Here is a 22,785-nt window from a genome sequence, read left to right as displayed (position 1 = left end):
TCACCGAAATCGTCGGATGCGGAAGACAACGGGGTGAAATATTTCGTCTTTCCGCCCACTTTTCCACTGAAAAGGGCGCATGTGAAGTAACCCCAGACAAATTACGGGGAATGCCGCTGCCAATCGTCCAAGTGGTTAACAGACGGACGCCCTGGAGCCGCAACGGGGCCAGAGCTACATCCATGCATTGAGAAGTACGGGGTCTACGACTTCTATAGCCCCTTTGCTCAGCAGAGTTGACATCTCCTGTCACAACACTGCTATTACCATCAGTCTACCACCGTGGAAAGAATTCAGCGGAAAGAGGCGGGCCTCTAAAAAACGAATTGGTGTATCCGTGACAATTGTGCGTAACACCCATTGAGAAATGCCGGGCAAGCGTTCCACGCGACCCAAAACGATACTAGCAGTCTCAAATTTCCGCTTTCTGCAACGCTGTCATACACATAATGTCCGTGCACGGAAAAGCCTGCGGCATTCGTGCACAGGGGAAGTGTATGCATAAGAGCTATTGCGTCCCGTTGTGTATATTCCTGAACGTGTCCACGGCAGGAATTAGACCAACGAATTGAACATCAGGCTCTGCCGCTAACTAAAACGGCGGCTGTGCGAGCCGTCATAAACGGGTCGTTTTTCTGTGTAAGACCCTTGAATCGCCCCTCAAGATCTGAAAGCTGGATTGCGCAGTGTCTGAGGGATTATTATTTATTATTTACGCCTGGCGTTACAGCCCGATCCAATGCTGCTCGAAGCGCTGTTTGCTGCGAGACAGTCAATGTTAGAGCGTAGGGACTGCAGTGAGAGTGTTGGATGCGCATTAGCGGTCCAACAGCACTCTCTAGTGGAGGGCACAGTCCCTGGCGAACATGAAGTAAAGCGCATGCGTAAACTTGCTGCGTTTCGTTGTGTATAATCCTGAAGCGTATCCACGGCAGGATTAAATTCACCAAGATAAAATTCGGGCCACGTCGCCATTGCGAGAACGTGGCGGCTGTATGAGCAGTCATAAACTGGCCATCTCTGCCAGCCTTTTGTGCCGTCCCTCAAACTCTGAAGGCTGGATTGTGCAGAGTGTCTGAGGGGGCGCTCAAATGATAGCTCAATCCAATGATGCTCGAGGTGGCTTTGCTGCGAGACAGTCAATGTTAGAGCGTGGGGACTGCAGTGAGAGGGTTGGATGTGCATTAGCAGTCCAACAGCACTCTCTAGTGGAGGGCACAGACCCTGGCAAACATAGAAGGAAAGCGCAAGCGTCAAACTCGCCGCGTTTCGTTGTGTATAATCCTGAAGCGTGTTCACGGCAGGATTTAATCCAACAAGATAACATTAGGCCACGCCGCTAGCGAGAACGCGGCAGCTGTGTGAGCCGTCATAACTGGCCATATTCGCCAGTCTCTCGTGGCGTCCCTCAGTCTCTGAAGGCTGGATTGTGCAGAGTGTCTGAGGGGGCGCTCAAATGATAGCTCAATCCAATGATGCTCGAGGTGCCTTTGCTGCGAGACAGTCAATGTTAGAGCGTGGGGACTGCAGTGAAAGGGTTGGATGTGCATTAGCAGTCCAACAGCACTCTCTAGTGGAGGGCACAGACCCTGGCAAACATGAAGTAAAGCGCATGCGTCAAACTCGCTGCGTTTCGTTGTATATAATCCTGAAGCGTGTTCACGGCAGGATTTAATCCAACAAGAAAACATAGGCCACGCCGCTAGCGAGAACGCGGCAGCTGTGTGAGCCGTCATAACTGGCCATATTTGCCAGCCTCTTGTGGCGTCCCTCAGACTCTGAAGGCTGAATAGTGCAGAGTGTCTGAGGGGGCGCTCAAATAACAGCTCAGTTCAGTGACGCTCGAAGTGCTTGTGCTGCGAGACAGTCAATGTTAGAGCGTGGGGACTGCAGTGAGAGGGTTGGATGTGCATTAGCAGTCCAACAGCACTCTTCAGTGGAGGGCGCAGACCCCGGCAAACATAGAAGGAAATGCATGCGTCAAACTCGCTGTGTTTCGTTGTGTATAATCCTGAAGCGTGTCCACGGCAGGATTTAATCCAACAAGATAAACATAGGGCCACGCCGCTAGCGAGAACGCGGCAGCTGTGTGAGCCGTCATAAACTGGCCAAATTCGCCAGTCTCTTGTGCCGTCCCTCAAACTCTGAAGACTGAATTGTGCAGTGTCTGAGGGGCGCTCAAATAACAGCTCAGTTCAGTGACGCTCGAAGTGCTTGCGCTGCGAGACGGTCAATGTTAGAGTGTGGGGAAAGAACGAGAGGCTTCTCGTAAAGAACCGTAATAAGAGAATAAAATTTGCCGAAATAGACACGACTCGATACGTCTAGACGAGACTAGGTCGCGGCGGAGTTTGGCGCGATCCGTTCGGCTAGAGAGATAGTCAAACGGCATCGCTATATAATAGCAGTCCGCCATGTAGCACACTGAGGAAGGGGAAGCGCGTTTCTCCTGTCCGCTCGGAGGGAGAGAACCGCTTATGCAGGTCAGAGCCTATTCTGAGTAGAAGCTGCGGTTAGACAACATAGTATAAAGCAAAACTGCTCTGATCAACGCGCTCGAGTAGGGGAGAGCGAGCAAGTGGAAAAATCCAGTGCATCACTGTACTCATAGTCAAGCCGCACATATCGCCCCTAACCAACACCTCGTGCGGGGCCTCGGCGACCGCAGAAGCGAACGGTGGGGGTTAGACGCGAGGCGACTGAAGAAATAGACTCCAGAGCGCGGATACTTTTCTTATTTTACCATAGCCGTAGGCTATCACAGAGAGAACATGAGAGAGGCTGCAAACGAATCTCTCATGAGTGCCTCCCTGTGATAAACCCATATACGGCTCTTACCTTTCGTTGACTCATCGCGTCCGCGAAAGAGGAGTTAACACTGCTCGAAGAAAATCGCTGGAGAACGCGAGATGATAGGGCACAGAAGATTCGCTATTCCTGAAGGAATGAAATCTGAGCGAAATGGCGCGCTGCACCCAGGTATATCATGCGTGCGCATGCGTAGGGTGGTGCTATGCGCCATTTGGCCAATAGGATTGGCGGGATGGTATAGGGCTTCAGACATTCGTCACACCGGAGGTGTTCCCATACGTGGTGACGTCACCGCAGCATCGAAGTGACCTATGATAGGGAACCCATGATGCGTGGCTCGTTCGGGTTACTTCCTGTTGCCTTATTTGGTTCAAAAGCTTTCGTCATAACCAATAACCTCCCAAACAAGAGCGCGTCTGGCTTCCGCTGCCCATTTACGGTGGGATCCAGCTGTTTTCGCGCAAAACGTGTGACAGCACCATTTTATCGAACAGTTTGCCAGATGTTGTTAAAATTAATGTTGCTTTCCCAAAGTCGTTTCTTTTTTTTCTGAATTCAGTCCACATTCAGTTTAGATTTTGGTGAAAGAAACTATAGATTTACAGAGTTAATGTCGTATGTGTGACAAGATAGGGTAATAGACTTATTTTATTCATACAACATGGTGCAGTGGATCTATTCAAGGACATTTTATAAAACAAATAACAAAATTGCACTCAGACTCGGTTTCTGGTTTGCAGGCTGTGTTGAAGAAAGGCTGCATAAGCTCCACACATTTCTCTGTGGTTAGGTCTCAATAAAGCTCTTAATAACCACCTAAGGTCTGCATGATAATACAGAATAGCCTGATAACAATATGGAAAGAGAACAATTAGTTATTTCGAGGTAAGAGTCTAGCTGTAGGAGAAAATCTGTTCACTCGGCTCCAGTTTAATAGTGTCTTTTGGTGTTATCTGCAGTAAACCTTTGCAATTTAAATACACACATTATATATTTTGATAATATTTACACGTATTTACATCTATAATTACTTTAATATAATTTATATTATGAATACATATATTTAATATATAAAAATAACAAATTTTTCTGAAATATATAGATGCATATAATAATAAATATACACAGTACACATACATATATATTGTAAACAAAAAGCTTTATTTTGGATGCAGTTAATCACGATTAATTGTTTTACAGCACAATATACAGGCTATATCAGCATTATTAATACTTTAAAATGCTAAAACTGTTACACGGCACAATTATTTTCTTACTCAGTACTTTTCTCTTGCTTCCCAGTAAAAATGTCTTAAAATGACATCATATGTCTTTATGAAAATAAGTTTCTTTGGAGAAACAAAAATATTTACCTTATCCCATAGCCAGATAATTCTTCTTCTAGAAAGTAAGACTTATGTTTACTGTTCTTGCACTATTGCCAGATCTTTTTTTTTTTTGTTTTCCAAGAATTCAAGAATTAAAACAAACAAAAAAATTGTTTCCCAAGTAAATCTTGAATTAAAATTACAGCAGTCATGGCCTAATGGTAAGAGAGTCGGACTAGTAACTCAAAGGTCATGGTTTCAGTCTCAGGTCAGGCAGGAATTGTTGGTGGGAGGAGTGAATGACCAGCACTCTCTTCCACCCTCAGTGCCATGGCTGAGGTGAGACCCTTGAGCAAGGCACTGAACCTGGGTGCTGCAGCACATGGCTAGCCACTGCTCCGGGTGTGGGTGTGTGTGTGCACTTGGTTGGGTTAAATGCAAGTTCAGAGTATGGGATGCCACACTTCACTTCAGAATGTTTAAATGTTTTTATTGACACTCCTATTTTTCGTTTTCCTTTTTTAACATCTCAAATTAAGCAAAAACCTACATAGTATAATGTAGGTATTGAAGAAAAAAAAAGTTAAGTATTAGGCTACTTTAATACACCAACAAAGAGCCAAAGACACAATCCTTTGTTACAAACTTTTATTAAGATATTCAGCTGTATCCTTTGACTTTTCTCTTACTCATTTTTTACAGTAGTTAATGTGCAATTACTTTTGATAATATTGGGTCACAGTTAGGGATTCACAAAGTTATTGGCACTTTGAACACAGACAGAATGGAGTGGATGAGCACTGGCGTTACAGGGTCACTGCATGAGCACAGCTGGGGATGGGTTACAACTCATGCTGAGAGTGCACGACTAACAATCAAACTTCATTAGTGCTTCTATGTAATATACAGTATATAGATTTGTATAGGGATGTACTCATAGAAAGTGAGACACTGCATCGTAAAAAAAGGTTCACAACCAGTTTTTTGTTTGGATTTTTCAAGCGAGCTGAGGTCATCCCCCATCCTGTCTGTATTTCTCTGTAATTTGTGATAACATGTCCGGATGTCAATTACTCCAGCTATCACACGTTACTTTACCAAAACATTTGCAAAGTTGGGTTATAATCATCATAATCTCATTTCAGGGAAAGACTGAAAGCAGAGTGTTTGGGTGTGCTGGAAGAGAACGCAACACGCAGAGAAAGAGGTGAGAGTATCTTTATGTGGTATGTCTGTTATTTAGAGTGGAATAGCAGTGCTGCATTCTGGGTAAAGAGGCTTAGGTTGACAAAAAACGTAGTGAAAACTGCAAGCTAAAGGAAAACCTGCAAAATACAGCCAGTCCATCGCTCCGATACAGATGGGCCTGGTTTCTGCCTTTGCAGAGAGGAGAGACAGTAGGTTATAAAAAATTTTTTTTTAATACATTGCTTCTGTGCTCTCTCTGGCATGCTGTCAGCGATCCACCAGGTTACAAATTCACAATAATCTACAATGTACAGTAACCCAACAAACTGTTTTACCAGAAAAGAATGACAAGACTTATGGGCAGTTCAACTCTCATGCTCTTTCTCACCCGCTCAGGCGTCTGCCATCTATCTGCTCTCTGCACTCCGTGACACAGTCAGAGTGAATTGCAAGGTGCTGAGGAGCACGTCTATGAACGCAAACCCCAGAAAAGGTGCTTTACTCGGGCACAGCGAGCAGACAGATAGGCAGCGTGATATGGACATCCCGGCCTTTTTTGATCAACACTGGGCCCTTCATTCCCACTACATACTTTCCTTAACAAACCTTTCATACCAGGTGAGGCTAAATAAAAAAAATAAAAAAAAAATCCTTTAGAGGTGAGGTGTGTCATTTAAAACGGAATTGCAAAAATAACTATTTCAAACTTATTCCATGGGTTGATGCTCTCTCAGGCTGGTTGTGATGCTCAAACAAACAGAGCAACTTTTCATTAGCGTCACAGAGCCACAGTATTACACCTTACAGGACAGAATCAACCTTAGAATTGGCTTACTTACAGTATTTTAAACAACAACAAAAAAAAAAAATGTATACATCACCTTCAATTTCTTAGTAAGAAAAAGGCCATTTTTTTGTGACCATCAAGAGTCATCTTTCTCAGGCATGAACACCCCCTTGGTGTTGACTAAGTAGTAAATCTAAGCTGCAGTAGCAACACACAGACAGCGGGTGTCGCATAGACACAGCAGTTCCTCTCCAGCGATACATGCAGCATATGTGATCTGTGCCATCAAAATGGAGGACGCATAAACACTGGCACAGTCATAGCTGGCGAGAGGAGAGAGAGGAGCACTGCCGCTCCGCGCCCCACCCAGATACACACGCAGTTCGTCTCCCGCAGTCCTCCTGAAAAGGCACCAGTGACCCAGCAGGCCTTTAACATCTAAAGAATAGCACACATAGCACCAGTACGTCGCTCACCATGGCCCCCACTTTCCCAGCACATTAGTCAATAAAAAGAAATGAAAAAATACTCAGTACTCTATCATCAGTCAAACAACTCTATATTGTATCCTTAAAAAACTTGGCAAGTCAACTCTTTCACCTTGAATTAGTAGTAGTAGTTGAAAAGTAAATACAGTACATGTGGTCTGCTAAAAGAATGGAGAAATAAAACTGAGAAGGAGATGGATGCATGCACGTTCCCAGATGTTGATTTTGCAGGCTTGGCGAATGTTATACATTTCTACACAAGAGGCATCATTGTTTTCTGGTCCAAAAAAAGAAAATAAATGAAACGAGGTCGCCGGTCAGACCTGAACCAGATTGCATTTAGTAAGTAAACTTGCCAGGAGTTCACTTTATTTGCTACGGCTCTTAAGCCAGAAAACAAAACAAAACAAACAAAAAAACTAAACAATTTTCAAATATACAAACAGCAGGTAAGCCAGACTTGGTTATGCAAAAAAAAAAACTAAAAAACATGAGCTTAAACCAAAAGGGGTGAAAGACCTAATGCAAGCCATCAATTAAAAAGACGAGTGACCTGTTAAAAAACGTGGTCAAAATCTGACAACAGTCTCTTCATTATTTACATCAGTATTCAGCACGGCTGGCCGCAGACACAGACGTGCATTCTGTTCCGGGCCAGATACCGACGCATACACATCCATGAAGTTTAGTCCAAAAACCATCGATTACACTCTACAAAAAAAGGTGCACAATCCACCACTCTCCTCTACAAAAAAGGTGCAAAAAGCTCTAGTTCAGTCTATGAAAAGGTGCAAAGAGGTCCATTTCCTCTGTCAAAAGGGGGCAGCTACTGTATGTGTCCCAGGAGATCAGACGCACAAAAACAAACAAACACTCATGGTGTTAATAACTCGGCATGAAATATTAAAATAGCCTACGGTATCGAATTTCTGTTTTCGTGAGGCATGTGTGTTTAAAACCCATGCCTGAGCACACATTAAGACTTCACATGCAATCCCATTCAAATCCCCATGGAAATGTGGGATATGCAAAAGTACACAGGTTACGGCAAACCCTCAGACAGGCGAATTTCCTTAAAAGCGAATAAACGCAGAAACAATCATAGCCTAAATCCCCCAATCAACAGATCACCCACATGCAAAGACAGAGTGCCAACTATGTGCAAGGAATGTATACAGATGGTGACTTGTGCGGACACAGACATGCTTGCCTAAGCGAGCACAGACAGACACACACGCACACACAGCTGCCCAAACAGGGACATGGGCAACATGGAGAGACTTAATCATTCTGCTCCTCCTCTCCTGGGACACAGGCAATGTAAACCCTCCTCCGCTCTCAAACACACACAAAGTAAGTCAGGCCCAAACCTTAAGACAGTAAAGTGACTAACAATAAGAAGCACAATCTCCCTTCCCCCTGGGCTGTAAAAGCGTGCTTGTGTGCGATAACTAGGGGATAACTGTCCTACACTATTTGTTTCTCTTAAAGGGATGGTTTATTCAATTCGGTCATAATTTACTTAACCTTGAGTCTTTTCCCACCTGTATGAATTTATTTCTTCCGTGAAACATAAAAGAAGATATTTTTAAAGAACACTTTTACGTGCATATAATGAAAGTCCAATACAACACTCAGTCCCAATGGCCTTTCATTGAATAAAAAAAAACTAAACAAATAAAACCTTCTCTAGTGTTTTGTTCTTTCAAAAGAAAAGTAAGTCATACAGGTCTGGTTCAACATGAGGGTGAGTAAATGATGACAGAATTTTCATTTCTGGATTAACTATCCCTTTAATCGTTGAGGGCCGCAAATCGTACGTCTCTGGTAAAAACGGCCAATCGAATTCAGCTACGGACACGATCGTGATCGAGATACAAGCCAAGCCTTTGAAATGCAAGATAATTATTTTGCAAAAATAGTCTTTTTTTTCTCACAATTTCCATTTAAAGCCCAATAACAAGGTGTCTCTCGAGAAACATTTAAGAAGGGAAAAAAAAAAAGGTTTTAAAAAAATTAAAACACAAAAAGAGATTTTAAAACAATCCCTCTCTCTTGAGCTCTGAAGGTGCGAGCAGATAAATATATTTTTATCCTTTACAGTCCTTAATCAGCTTTCTTCAACTCTGGATTCATACAAAATCACACAGTGGAACAAGTAGAAGGGGAAAGGAGAAAACGGCGACATGAAAAACAAAGAACGTGGCAGACTAAGATCCCACATATATTTTGGGAGGAATGGAAGGAGAGGAGGATATCAGATTCTTTCCATTTTAGACAGAACGAGAGACGGAATATGCCACCTACTTCTCTTTCTCCTCTCCTCCCTCACTACTTTCTCCATCTGCTGCTCCTTCAGATCTTATGACAAGCATTTTTCCTGTCTCTCTCCTGGGCCAAATACAATCGGCTAGTCTGACATAGCCAGGTGCTACACACTAATACATTCAAATTCAGTAGAGTGAGATCAGGGAACCTCGGACCTCCCGTCGCAATAACTTTTCCTATTTTTGCATTCCTATAGCATCAGTGACTAGAGGCAAAGGGGATCTTCTGTGCAAAAGAGGGTTATTCAGCAAAAACAAAAATGATTGAAAATAAAATGTCGCCCCTGGCTTAAACCCCTTGTGTTCCTCCTGACACTAGACCGTGCAATCTCCTCCAATCTCCTACCCGACTCTCCCTTTCCCATCCCAGGCAGAAGCAGCAGTGCCTAGAGTCACGCAGCGGGGTGGGAGGTGGGTAGGAGGTGGGGAGGTAGAGGGGATGGGGCAGGGCTTTCCTCGCCCGGTCACTCACTGAAACAAAGTGCCATTATCTCCGCTCACACCCTGCAGAGACTCGCCCGAGGATCCTCCGGTCTCCACCGAAGCGCCGCCCTCCAGGCTCGCCGTCTCGAAGGTAGGCTCACCGCTGAGGCCGTCCGCTTCCATCTTGATGCTGTCGGGGAGGAAATTGGCATAGGCGTCGCCCTCCGCCATCAGTAGCTTCAGCTTGGGGATCCAGCTCTTCCTCACCACGCGCCGAGCGTTAGTGCACATGTCCGCCGCAATGGCGTTCATCTCGCTCTCCTTAAAGCTGGTGGCAAAGTTCTGGCAGTAAACTGTAGGCATAAGGGAAGGAGACATTTCTAAAAACCAGATCACACCAAGAACCATAACTAGAAAGATAACTAGGGGTGCTCCGATCACGATCGGCCGATCGTTAATGCGCATCTCGTCAGTAAAGCCGGTTCTCTAATCATCGGTTCATTCCATCAGGTGCGTGATTTCACATAGAGCAGCTGTTACTACACAGAGCCGTTGTTAACGGAGAAGATGCGCCAATAAACGCTGAAAATGAAGTGGATTTGCGCATCTTCTCTATTAACAACGGCTTTGCCCGCTGATTAGAGAACCGGCTTTACTGACGAGATGCGCCTAACGATCGGCCGATCGTGATCGGAGCACCCCTAAAGATAACCTTCAGCGTCCACACCAACACATGATAACTTTCTGTTTATTATAAACGTGTGGGCTCAGGTATGCCGCCTGGTGCTTTAAATGCTGGGTGGATTCTGATTGGCTGTCAATGTTTTGATCATTCATAAGATGGATTAAAAAAATAAATCTGGAAGTGTTTACAACAACATCATTCCTCTTTGTCATAAGCCCCTTTCACACATACTGACTTTTCTGGTAAATGATGTTCTCGTAACAAGATTCGGGAGGAGCGCGTCAGATACTAATCAACACAGGTGGACCACAATCTAGTAATCAATCCCACAGTATAAATATCGCTGATTTACCTCTATCCATTGACAGTTTATCAGCATCCCTCCTACACCCTATCACCTCACTTCAAGTTCACTTTATAAATAGACGAGGAAGGGGGGGGGGGTACTCTAGGTTCGGGCCATTCCCGAGCTCGGAGCCTTTCCCCAGACAACACGCCAAATACGCATACCATACTTCAGCTAATTATATGTAAGCGTGAACTCCTGAAATTACTTTTAAGAGATCATGTGTGAACAGCACCTTTTCAAAAAACATGTAAATACGTTCAAGGGGGAAATTTACCACTATGAGAAGTTGTATCATTACCAATTAATTACCAGTAATCTGCTCAGTTTAAACACTCAGCTCACAAATCTGTACGTGCATAAATTATTTTTTTAAAAGAAAAGCCCGACCTGAGACAGATCAGATGAAATTAGACCCAAGTCTGATGGCATTTATTTTCGAACCCGACTGGACCATGGATTTTAAAAATAAACGTCATAGTTTGATAGTGGATTTTCCTGATGGATCTCATAAGGTGAATTCTGTTACAAACAAATGCTCCTTTTCGATGTGCACTCCTCACATAGAAAGCACACTTCTGTGATAGTTTCAAAGAATTCCAGTCTTATCGTGTCCATTTGGAAAAAGCACATTTATTTTAAATTACCTGAGACCCGAGGCCGTGAATACTGAACCCGACCGGTGTCTGAGGCACTAGTAAAAGTTTTGGACCCAAACCCCCTCAGGTCGGAAATCTGGTTTTTGAATCCAAGTAGACCCATGAAGAACGCTAGTCTATTTTGGGCCAATCATACTATTCTGACGCACTTACTCTGCACGGTGTAATTCATTTTGAAGTCGTCTAATGTGATGTCTCTGGGCGGAAAGCAGCTGCATGAATGTGAACGTTTGACACAAAAATGAAAACATCACAAAAACACTGACCTCATATAGTCCTCCATGTTTACAAACACAACACTGGGAGGTGCAGCCGTTTAGAGGTCATTTCTGGTTAATGATGTCACAGAATTTACCAGTAATTTGAAACCGATGTGTGAATTGTGCTTTATCGGTAAAAAGACAGAATGTCGTTGCCTGTGTGAATGGCACATTTTTGTAGTGTTATTGCAATTTTCTGGTATTACTGTGTGAAAGGGGCTATTGTCATTTTTGCAGTGGACTTAACCCTTTCTCACAGAATTTGATTGATTAAAAATCTATAATTGTAGTTATCATAATGTACACAAGAGTTGGAATCACCAAAGGACCCACAACATGATGTTATCCCAATTCAATATTTTTGCAATTTTAAATATTTTGCGATATGATGAGTATTGCGATAACATGTATAAAGATATATTTAGAACAAAAAAAGCAATATAGACATGTGGTGGCATTTATTCACTTGTGCTGTTTGAAAAATTACAGTCTGAATGAAAGATTTAAATAATTTATTTGGTCGGTTTTCCCATATTATGCACGGAGCATATGCAAACTCACATTTATAATTCAGGCCCTGATAAATGAATCATACTTAGTGTCTGTGTCTCGATACAACATTGGCATGCAAAATATTGCAATACTATGCTGTAATGACTATGGAAGTTAATAGCTAGCAGCAGCTATCTGGTTATAAACATTTTTAAAAATTAATCAACATGAGGGTGAGTAAATGATGACAGAATTTTCATTCTTGGCTGAAATAATATAAAAGAGCGGGAACTCACACTTGACTGCATGCAACACTCGGCTGTCCAGTGGCTTACGGCTGGGGTCATTGGTGGAGGAACGGATGCCGGTTCCACAGCTGTTGGCCAGAGTGCTCCTGCACATCATACAGAACCAGAAAGTTAGACGTCATACAGTTCCGCTATTATGAAAGACATCTTTGATGTTTCCCAGACTCACCTGTCAAAGAAAGCAGCCAACAGCCTCCTCAGAAGGACTTTGTGTCTGGTCCCCGCACTGACGTGACAGTTCATCAGCTGAGCTCGTGAGATATACACGCTGGTGCCTGTGGACAATATATGTCAATCTCATTTAAAAAGGTGCAAAACTTATTTTATATTCATGTCCTCAAGATATACAAGCAGATACATATTGAAAATCTAACAAATGCCTTGTGACTAATCGATTTGCATGAATGCATACAAGTCCCAAAAATGAATGCTAATTGAATGAATATTAATCACACAAAGCTCAGAGAGAAATTCAGCTTTCCTTTTTAGTGCTAAAGATCATTCGTGTTAGTGCTAACTGAGACTTGTGACGTTTAAGTGCTGACTATTGTATTAACAACTGCTTTTCTATTTATGTAACTTTTCTGCACTTACGTCCTCATTAAATATGGTTGTTGTTCTACTGCATAATGTGCTCACTGCAAATACTCATTAAATGCAACTTTTCAAATACAGAATATTGCTCCAAATAAAAAGTACAATAAACTCCGTTCTGAATGGATGACTGTACATGAATACATGAAATACATGACTGTATTATGGCAATACCGTAAAAAGAAATAATATTGTGAAAAATTATTATTTAAAATAACTGCTTTCCAGTTAACATTTTAAAATGTCATTTTTTTAACAGACGTTGGTTATTATGTCTATATAATATATATAGTCCAAAATAATCTAATTCTGCATCCATGGGAGGTACCTTTATTAAAACATACACCTTTATCAAAACAATTCGAAAGCCCATTTTCTTGCTCTTAATCTAACATTTTTGTCTCATTTACATTTTTGCTTTTCACTCCGCGAGCACTTCGTATTTGTTCATCTTTTAAATGACAACTTTTTATCGTTAGTCTACTCGTCTGTTTCAATTCCTCATTTTATTTTCCACTTAATATTGCTTCATGTTTGGTCTTGTCCGAATGCTTTCTTTTATCGTATTTATAAAGCGCTTTGAGCTGCATGTTTATATATGCGACTGCTGTTTAAAGTTCCAGCGATTAGCGGAACTCCTCTGTTGTTTGTACTGAACAGATCCAGTCGGATGGCTCAGAGTCACTTAAGGCCATGCTTTACAGCTCACAAAAGCCTCCATTAACTTAGTTTCTCAACAAAACCTGTTCTACACCACAATACCAAAACATGGCTCCTCCAAACACAGTTGACCTATCAATCACCACAAGAGATCATTTGCTTCTCATGGGCTGTTGAACATGACTCAGTTGTATGATGCCGGTTATCCTCCCTTCTATAGATTAAATTAAACACTGATTTATCAGCAGATGTTTTCTTGAAATCCATACAAGGTGATATGATGATGGCTTGAACAAAAAAATGATACTTTGGTTCTTCTCTTGCATTTTGTTAATTAGCGCAATGCGATTAGACTCAGACCTGAAACTAGCTCCAGTTTCTCTGCAGGGTCACCTTCCTCATAGAGTTTGGGATGACAGCGGTTGCCAATCTGAGCAATGAGCTCAGCGGGGAGAGAGGCAAGATCCTGTCGGCCACGCATCCTGGGCCGCGTCTCGGAGTGATCCGGCAAGGCCTCCACACGTTCACCCGCTGAAAAAGAGAAAGAAAATGAGGAGAATGGAAGTTTATGAAGAGTAGAGTGTGAAGACAGAAAAAAAAATGACAAAAATCTCCATGCATGCAGTCTAGACAGCAGTGAAGATTAAACCACTTCCCAAATCTTTTGAAACAGACAGATAATGCAAAGCTCTTGGGACCAAGACTAAGAAAAGAGCTGTGAAAAAAGGCTTCAGAACACACTGCGTTTTCATGCCGTCTGAGAGAAGATGAGAAGAACTTCTGACAAAATATTTGTGAGCTCCAAACAAGCATTTAACAAAAAGCGTGAATTTAGCTATGACGATATTCTTATTTAAGAAGCATAAAAGAAAGTAGACATTAGTTAACTTGTTAAAATGGGAACCAAAAAAGCACGAGGCTATATACATTACAACACATAGAGGATCAAAGGAAGTGCTGGTTCAGGAAGTGCTAATTTAAAACTTAAAAACTCTGTCATCATCAAACCTGTGGGGCTTCTAATTTCTTCAGTGGAACCAGACGAAGACATTTTAACCATGTTCTGGCTGTTTATTTACCATGCAATCATGAATATGGACTGGAGCTGGCTTTTTGTGTCTTTATTCTGTTGATCAATCATTCTTTTTAAGGACTCCTTTGATCATAATGATGAATAACTCATATATGAATTTGACTGACTCCCTGATCAGAACTGTTAAGGAAAAGACTATAACTGAATAATAACTCAGCTGTGGAAAAAAGTAGCAGCAGATATTTTTATCTGTAATGTGACTTGCAAATTATCGACATAGAAAATGTAGGCTTGGGGACTTTGTTCTCTCTAACGGTTATTGATTGAATTTTGAGATGTGGAAGCTGCAGTTAACTACGTCACCAGAGAGAAGAACGAGTTATGACAATTTGATTAAAAACCACAAGGTCAAAACAAGAACGAAACGTATGCATGGTTGAATTGTTCAAAGTAAGACTAACAGCATGCATTTAATATATATTTTCAGTCCATTTCTCAAAAAAAAAAAAAAAAAAACTATGGTATGGCTTAGAGGTGTGGGATATAAAGATTTTTGATCATGGATGATTCAAATGTCTCCACGATCTGCTTTAAAAAAAATATCGTAGTATCGTTGTACAGTGCACATTTTATCAGTTTCAGTTCTGGCGCTTCTGTCTCAATATACTGTACAATGTGACTTACATTCACATTAAATGTTACTCAGCAGTAGAATTACACTCATGGGACACTACACTTCACAATCACAAAAGTACATTATTTGCATGTGCTTTTAAAGCCTTGCCAGTTAAACATTTCATTTGCGTGATGTTCTGACATGCGATACACCTGAAGTGTGCGCGCACTAAAAAAAAAAAAAACAGCACCTGATTACTTGACTAAGTTTTCTTTCGCATCTGATTGTGCTAATAGTGTTAAAAACACACAAAGTTTACATATAAGCACAGTTGGTTATTTCTAAAATGAAAGAAAACAGTTGAGAGGAAAACGGATGCAGACTCTTAAAGAGACAGCAGACTTATACTAAATATAGCTGCTGCTTGTCAAGGGATAGTCCACTCAAAATTTTCAATTCTGTCATTTTTACTCAATCTCATGTAGCCTAAACCTGTATTAATTTATTTCTTGTGCTGAACACAAAAGAAGATATTTTGAAGAATTTTTGTAACCAAACAGTTGCTGGTCCCCACTGACTTTGATAGTAGGAAAAAAAAAAATACTATGAAAGTCACTGGAGACCAGCAACTGTTTGGTTACCCACATTCTTTAAAATAACTTTTATGGTCAACAGATTTTTTTTTTATCTTCGCCCACTTTGGTCGAAATGTCGGCATTCTTCTTCATTTTATATTTTGCTACCTTGTAAGGCTTTGCTTTTAAAATAAGGCAATTAGTTTGGCTGTACTGCTCAGACAGCTTGCAAAATAGTAAAACCAACATGTCAGAATCATGATAAAATCATGAATCATGATTTTCCTGAAAAAAAAAAAAAAAATGTGGTATAATATTTCCACCATATTGCCCAACCCTAGTATGGAAAATCTGTATTATAGTGCACGAGTCATATGGTTAACTTCTATGGTGCATTTGCATCTTTTCTGAAGCTTGAAAGCTTCGGTCTACATTCATGATAATTGCATGGAAAAGACAAGTACACTTAAAATTCCACCAGTTCTTTACCATTGAAAATAAAGAAGTCATACAAGTTTGGAACAACATGAGGTTGAGTAAATTATTTCAAGTGTTCAGCAGTTATTTGGACTCACCCGTAGCACCCACGTTGAGCATGCTATACATGGTGTACATGTTGCAGATCTGCCTGTACTGCTCTTCAGTGCCGTCATCCACCGCCTCCTCTTCCTCTTCATCATCATGGTAAGAGATGGGCGAATCACTGGTGTAGGCACTCAAGGTACCGGGGCTGGTGCCTTCAGGGGTGGCACTGCTAGTGCCGTTGCCATTGGTGCTGCTGCCCCCACCGTGACCCCCTGTGCCCATTCCAAGACCCATACCAAGTCCCATGCTACCTTGCTGCTGAATAGCACTTCCACGTGCCATTTCTTGGGAAAAGCGAGCCGCCTTCCTCATCCCTCCTCCGCCGGCTGCACCCGAGCCTCCACCACCTTCCCGATTGCCTCCTTCCCAGAGTCGCTTGGCCACTGGCGTGCAAACCACTGAATAGGGTGAAGCCTCCGGCTGCTCGGTCTTCACCCGAGAGACAAGGGGCAATGGGGTCAAGCAGGAAGCGGGTCGACTGGCTGCCGTCGCCACCACCCCACCTCCTCCATTAGCCGCTGTACCTGCCGCCGTCTGGGTAACGGGGCTCTGAGGCTCTGACGGAGGAGTTTCTTCAGTATGGAGGCCCTGTGAGTCACAGCTGGGTGAGCTGACTTTCAAGAAGAACTCCGTGCCCTTCTCCATAATCTGCTGGATCTGGAGGAAGCCAGCCGTGTACATGAGCAGAAACTGGTCTCCGACGTTCATGCTGAGGCGGCCGGTGTAGCAGAAGGCCAGGATCTGCTGGAAGCTCTGCGGCTGTACGGCCGGGGGCAACTCCACCACCGTAGGGGTTTTGCTGCCCGCACTGCTGTTGAAAAGGTCACGGAAGTAGGAGCTGCTGGCCGCCAGCACGGCGCGGTGGGCTTTAAAGGTGTGGCCTTTCACCACCACGGACACGTCGCAGTACAGCCCCTGCAGCCGCTGCTCGTTCAAACACTCCAGGACATTGTTGCCGAAGTTTGGGATCGCCATCTGAAGGGTCTGAGCCATGGCGCTATGGCCAGCACCACCAGACAAATCTGAGCAGCACCGGAGGAAGAGAAGGAGGGAAAGACAGATGGAAGAGGAAGAAAGAGATCTTTGTCAGCAGCATTCTCTCAGCAGCACAGTAGTTCATCCCTGAAAACTCATTGCAACCATCATTTGCTTTTAAAGCAGTAAAATACACTGAATCCGACAAATTATTGCAAAGACACAAATGGCTACCGGCAACAGACTGTTACATTAAAAGATTAAATATATGAAACCCCAGAAATGAGCCTGTAGGCACCTTTAGCAGACGGGCCTAGAACATGCAAACTCTGAAAAAATAATAGGAGGGCTGGCGATCCGCCTCAGAAAATCCTGTGAGCGGGATGTGACTGCTAATCTGAATGAGATGGTGATTCAGCTGAGACAGAGATAAAATGGCACTCTTTACAATACTACAGCAGGGAGGGAAAGAGGGGGGAGAGAGCCAGAGATACTAAACCAGTGACTGAGGTCACAGTTGAGGAAGATGGTGGAAAACAATGGGCTTTGACTGACATTAGAGTCAGTCTTATTACTGCTAAATGTGACACTATGAGCAAAGCCATCATTACAGCTCACAGCCTTGCTGCTGGGGAAATTCATTACAAACGGTTAACCTGCACTTTCTACTATAAAATGGGCTGTTTAAAACTTTACTACAGAGTTTAAAACTGCAGTGCTTACAACTCCCTTATATTTAAGAAACAAATACACTCTCATTTGTTGGGGGAGATTTTGTGAATCAGCAGAATAAGTAGCAGAACTTTTTGAGAAGGCACAGACTGACATTTCACCGTCAGTGCAAAAATTGTGGCTTATTGTTTAGCAATCATTTGGTGAAGTAAAAATACCCCTCAAACCACGTCAGCTCAACCGGCACGACAGAATAACACTTTGATGTGATATACCTCACACATTAAGATTAGCTGTACAGTGGCAGGCAGAACATCTGGGCACACATATCCCACACAAGCCATCACATTAAAAATCACTGAATCTGATCTGATCATTCGGAGCTAACAGGATGTTCGTGGTAAAAGAAGTACCCTCTTTGTCTGACTCCAGGCTCGCTCCCCCCTCCCTTGCATGCACACACACAAGCCATAGACATCAGACAAAACGGCTTGTTTACAGTTGGCCAGAGAGCAGTGGCACACATACACACTGAGAGGCCCAGGGTTTATTTAAGAAGCTTTCCCTGGGGGTTGGGAAGGAGAAGGACATCTTAGGTGTGCGAGGGGGGAAACACAAACTTTTAAAGACTTTATTCACAACCCAATCCATATGCATGAGACTTTAAAACAGTCAACATGCAAAAACAAATGAGGTTGGAGCATCGATCACATGTACTTGTAAAAACACAGAGAAAAAAGTTATATCATAACACCTATATTATTTTAAACAGGCATACTCCTGAAATTTCAAGCACTTATTCTCAATGACAAATTCATTCATTAACAGGACAGTTCGCCCAAAAATGAAAAGTCTTTCATCATTTACTTACCCTCTACGTGATCCAATCCTCTATGAGTTTGTGATCCCCATTGACTTCCACAGTATTTTTACTATACTATGGAAGTCAATGGCTACCATCACCTGTTTGGTTTCATACATTCTTCAAAATATCTTCTTTTGTCAAAAAAAAAAAAAAAAGTTCTGGAACATCTTGAGGGTGAGCAAATGGTGACAGAATTTTCAGTGGGACTCAACCCTTGTAACTTCAAGGTCCCCCATGGTCAAAGTCAGAGGTGCTTTGTCACCCTTTTACTAATATACACTGTGGCTGTCAATATATAACAAATAATTCATGGTAGCCTAATTCATCTAAAGATTTACACATTTGGTGATTTGGAGACTACCACAATGTGCCTTCTTGAAGGAAAGAAAAAATAAACACATAAATCCGCTTCCTGTGTGCTACAGAGCTATTCTGCTTAGGTGGCCTATAACTTTTTTTTTTGTAAAGGAAATATAAGCAAACATGTATGAAGAGTAAAAAAACACACAGACACTTGAGTGTTTCATGTAGGAATTTTGAGTGAGAAAATGTGAAAAAAGTCAATTTTGTTGGCCTATGTCATATGCTGCACTAAAAAACCTGTCTAAGTTACAGCAGGACAGTACTTATGCAGTCTGTTAGAGTAACAGGATGCATGTTACACTATTTATATTACATTTACATGTTTATTACAATATCTGTTCTAAGCAAAGAAACATTTCATTATTTAATAAAATTCTTGAATATAACATGATTGAGGCCCACTTAGGAAGTTTACAGAGTGCCCTAGCAGGCCCCCAATTGAGAACCACTGATACATTTCAAAGAAAAACAGAAACCGGTCTAATACTGTGATGCCAAACCTGTGTGATGGAAACCACTAGCCGTACGCCGACACATAAACTAACACTAATCCAACAATGCAGCACAGTGATGAAGAAGTAAATAAAGAGCAAACCTTTGGCCGCCAGAGCTGCCAGTACAACAGTGTTATGAGGTTGTGTCGGTGGCAGGTTAACCGTGTGTCTGTCAATCTGCCCGTCCGACCGGAGTTCTCCTCTGGCACGGGCCGCGAAGGGGGTGAAGAACGATGGCAAAGGCGCCCACTATGAGCCACTCCGTGAGAAATGCAGCACCTACATGCGAGCGAGCACAGACGCAGCGGGGGGAAGCGCCGCAACGCACCGAGGATCGCACAAAACGAGCAAGTTTGCCGCTCTTGTCCCGTCTCTGCCAATGCACCGCACCGAGAGCGAGCTCGTGCCTACATCCTCGGGCCTAGACGGGTCCGTCTCGAGCGCGGCACCGCCGAAATGAGGGTTCGCCCCGTTCTCCACGCCACTCAGTTTAAACGGCAACACTCAAGAATCTCTAACGATTCAATGAGCAGCCGGTATTAGCATCCCTAAAATAGCCAAGTGCATACTTTTCTGTCGCGGAATTTCAAAGTTAATGTTCCATGGCGATTCCGCGCGAGTTCGGATACCCCACCTTATCTTATTTCACAGACATCAACAGGTCATCCCGGGACAAATGCACGAACTGGGGGCGAGCCAGACTGAACCAGCGCTGACAGTAGGGGGGTGGGGGGCAGACTCCGCCAATAAGAAAATGATTGAACTAACGTTACTCCCGGCCACAACAACATCAATCACGCTCAAAGTGCTACCTTCAAATGAAATGCATAAATAGAAGCCTCTTGGTAAGAAGATTAAAAAGATCCCGGAAATCGGGTTTTTAATTTAGCCAGATCTGACTCCGGAACATCTGCCAGCATGCGCATTCAGCCATGTCAGTGAGGTCGGTGAAGTGGTTAAACTTTTTGTTGGTACCATTAGTCTGTGCCCATCCCCCAGCGCACACCTTCCCCCAAAACAATGCCCCCAAACACCTCAAAGCTACTAGATTTCAGCCAAAATGCCAGGACAGCCGTTCGAGTGTCACGCAGCCTCACATTACCCACTGTGGGGATCCGAAGGCGGGATACTCACCCCTTAGCTGGAGGCCGTTACAAAGTGTTTCAATGGAGTCCGACGCGATCTCTCTCCTTCACTCTTTTCGGTCTGTCTCGCGCTGGAAACAGCCATTCATTGTGGGCATAGGCGCGAAGTCGATCGCAGAGCCATCGAGCGCGAACTCTTTTTCCAGCGGGATATGGAGCGCAGAACCACTGATCATGCATAGACTAGACATGACTCCCCATCGTCACTCAATCGCATGATCATCACAGGCGCAGCCTCAATGCCAGGAGACCTATCCAGCGTCGAGATGTATTTGCGCATAGGCTGGCACAGCAACAGCGAAAAGAGCCACCGCCTCGTTTCCATACGTGCGCAAAAAGTAGGCCATGCCTCTACGCCTGGCCAGACAGATCCCCAAAGAGAACACCATGAGCTCGAGACGACGTGAACGGAAATATCAAATAAAGTTAGCTTTTTTTAAATCGACGTTTAGTGTTGGAGAATTTTACTGCGTTGCTTAAGGATTAACGTTACTGTAGTTATTCGTAACGCATTTGCTTTTGATATCTCTCACAAATTTCATTAGAATTCCTGTATAATTAATTTTATAATCTCTCTCTCTGTCTGTCTGTCTGTGTGTGTGTGTGTGTGTGTGTGTGTGTGTAATCCTGACAACGTCAATTAGGCTAGTGGGCGATTCTTGATTAGAATTGTTTAGCAGTCCATTTTAAGTGTGAAGCATGAAATACTTACTGTAAACTCGAATAATCCATATAAGTATGGTCGCACCGTGAACAAGGCCAAAATCTGCAGGTCATATACATCTATGTGTCTGAATTTACAGGGAAAACTATACGACAGCGTGACGTCACTTGCTGACCCTATAGATGTCCTTACATTACCCCGGTGAGCTACATTTACAATTGCATATGTGTGTGTCTGAAAAACGTGCGCACGGGCTTCCGTAGTCACGATGTGGTGAAAGTGAAATCACTGGGTTGCCAGATTGGTGTATGTGTATTATTACACCGCTTTTCTTTTCGTTAATGCTTCTGTCTCCACTTGTACAGAAGCACTGAAACCAGACATGCCCACATTATAACCTTTCAAGCGAGGGGGTTTATTTTTGGTGAACACATTTTCATTAGTCAGCTGGAGAACTGGTGTAATTTGGCTTCTGTATCATTTTTGTTACTTTCAATGAGATTTTTTGCCCCGAGGACTGTAATTTATGACCCTGATTCTTACACATTATCCATAGTCTTTGATAACTCATGTGGTGTTTCACATAATTGCCACTTTATATAGTAAGGATTAATGTGTTCAATTGACATTGTAAGAACTTTTTTAAAGAACTTAATAAAAAAAATAAAAAAATAAATAACTACAAACCAACAATTGCTCTAACCGATATCTCAGTTCAGATTAAATTTCATTTTCATTTTCATTTTATATATATTTGTAAATAAATTTTTTCTGTTTAATCATATTGTTCTATTGAATTGGATTTAAACACTTTCAAAATTCAATTGACCATAAATATCCATTTGCAAAAAAAAAAAAGAAAAAAAAAAGACTCCATTTTGTACCCATAATCTGTAACAAGTATGTAATTTATTTGTGGAAAGTGACGATGTAAAATGTAAACATTGGAAAATTCAAACAAAAAGTATCACTGCCCTCTAGTGACAGTATCTTGGGATGCAGAACGTTTTTTTTCTCCTTGAGAAGCTCTAAAAAAAATCTACACTTTATGCTAGCCTATGAATTCTTACTTCATCTTATGCATTTCAATAATGATTTGTGATTTGTAACTAAAATTCATTACGAGTTATTATTTACACGAGCATCATGGGGTTCAGTGTCTTAAGTTCCTATCTCAGTCCTTTTTCAAGCTCAATCCTACTACAGAGACCTTCAGTCATTGTTACATCCTATGTACTATGTATAGTATATCAATTTGTAATGTGATAATGCTTATTTTAAAAACTGAGCGGCATGTATATGTTTATTTATATTTATATCAAATGTATTAACGTTTACAAGTACATTTCTTTTACTGAGCACTAGTTTTTGTGGTGCTTTTTATGTTACTATTAATATTTCACTCCTTTAGTTACTTTAGTAGTTTGGTTATATGCTATGTG

The 22,785-nt window shown here is 42.3% G+C and overlaps 1 protein-coding gene across 4 annotated transcripts; it reads right to left on the bottom strand.

Annotated features, from left to right (window-relative positions):
* Nucleotides 1-4,773: 4,773 nt before the first annotated feature.
* Nucleotides 4,774-21,593, bottom strand: LOC127950544 (nucleus accumbens-associated protein 1). 4 transcript variants are annotated; one of them, XM_052547690.1, is made up of 6 exons: nt 21,392-21,593; nt 16,156-17,187; nt 13,717-13,887; nt 12,272-12,377; nt 12,091-12,188; nt 4,774-9,705 (listed from the first exon to the last, which is right to left on the bottom strand). In XM_052547690.1, the coding sequence occupies exons 2-6, from the start codon at nt 17,156-17,158 to the stop codon at nt 9,398-9,400; spliced, it is 1,686 nt and encodes a 561-aa protein (XP_052403650.1). In that variant the 5' UTR covers nt 17,159-17,187; nt 21,392-21,593; the 3' UTR covers nt 4,774-9,397. The 4 variants fall into 4 exon arrangements, with proteins under 4 accessions (XP_052403650.1, XP_052403633.1, XP_052403642.1 ...); XM_052547673.1 differs by lacking the exon at nt 21,392-21,593 and adding an exon at nt 20,669-21,063; XM_052547682.1 differs by lacking the exon at nt 21,392-21,593 and adding an exon at nt 19,636-20,562.
* Nucleotides 21,594-22,785: the final 1,192 nt, after the last annotated feature.

The sequence above is a fragment of the Carassius gibelio genome, chromosome A3, assembly GCF_023724105.1.
Source record: "Carassius gibelio isolate Cgi1373 ecotype wild population from Czech Republic chromosome A3, carGib1.2-hapl.c, whole genome shotgun sequence".
NCBI lineage: Eukaryota > Metazoa > Chordata > Actinopteri > Cypriniformes > Cyprinidae > Carassius > Carassius gibelio.
The sequence above is the reverse complement of the archived record's forward strand: the minus strand, read 5'-3'. Positions and strand labels throughout refer to the sequence as shown.

Excerpts from the sequence above, each read along its gene's own strand:
- LOC127950544 (XM_052547690.1), bottom strand. The coding sequence starts at position 17,158 with ATGGCTCAGACCCTTCAGATGGCGATCCCAAACTTCGGCAACAATGTC. Across the intron at positions 12,378-13,716 it reads GAAACTGGAGCTAGTTTCAG|GCACCAGCGTGTATATCTCA; the intron begins GTCTGAGTCTAA and ends TATTGTCCACAG. Across the intron at positions 12,189-12,271 it reads TTGGCTGCTTTCTTTGACAG|GAGCACTCTGGCCAACAGCT; the intron begins GTGAGTCTGGGA and ends TATGATGTGCAG.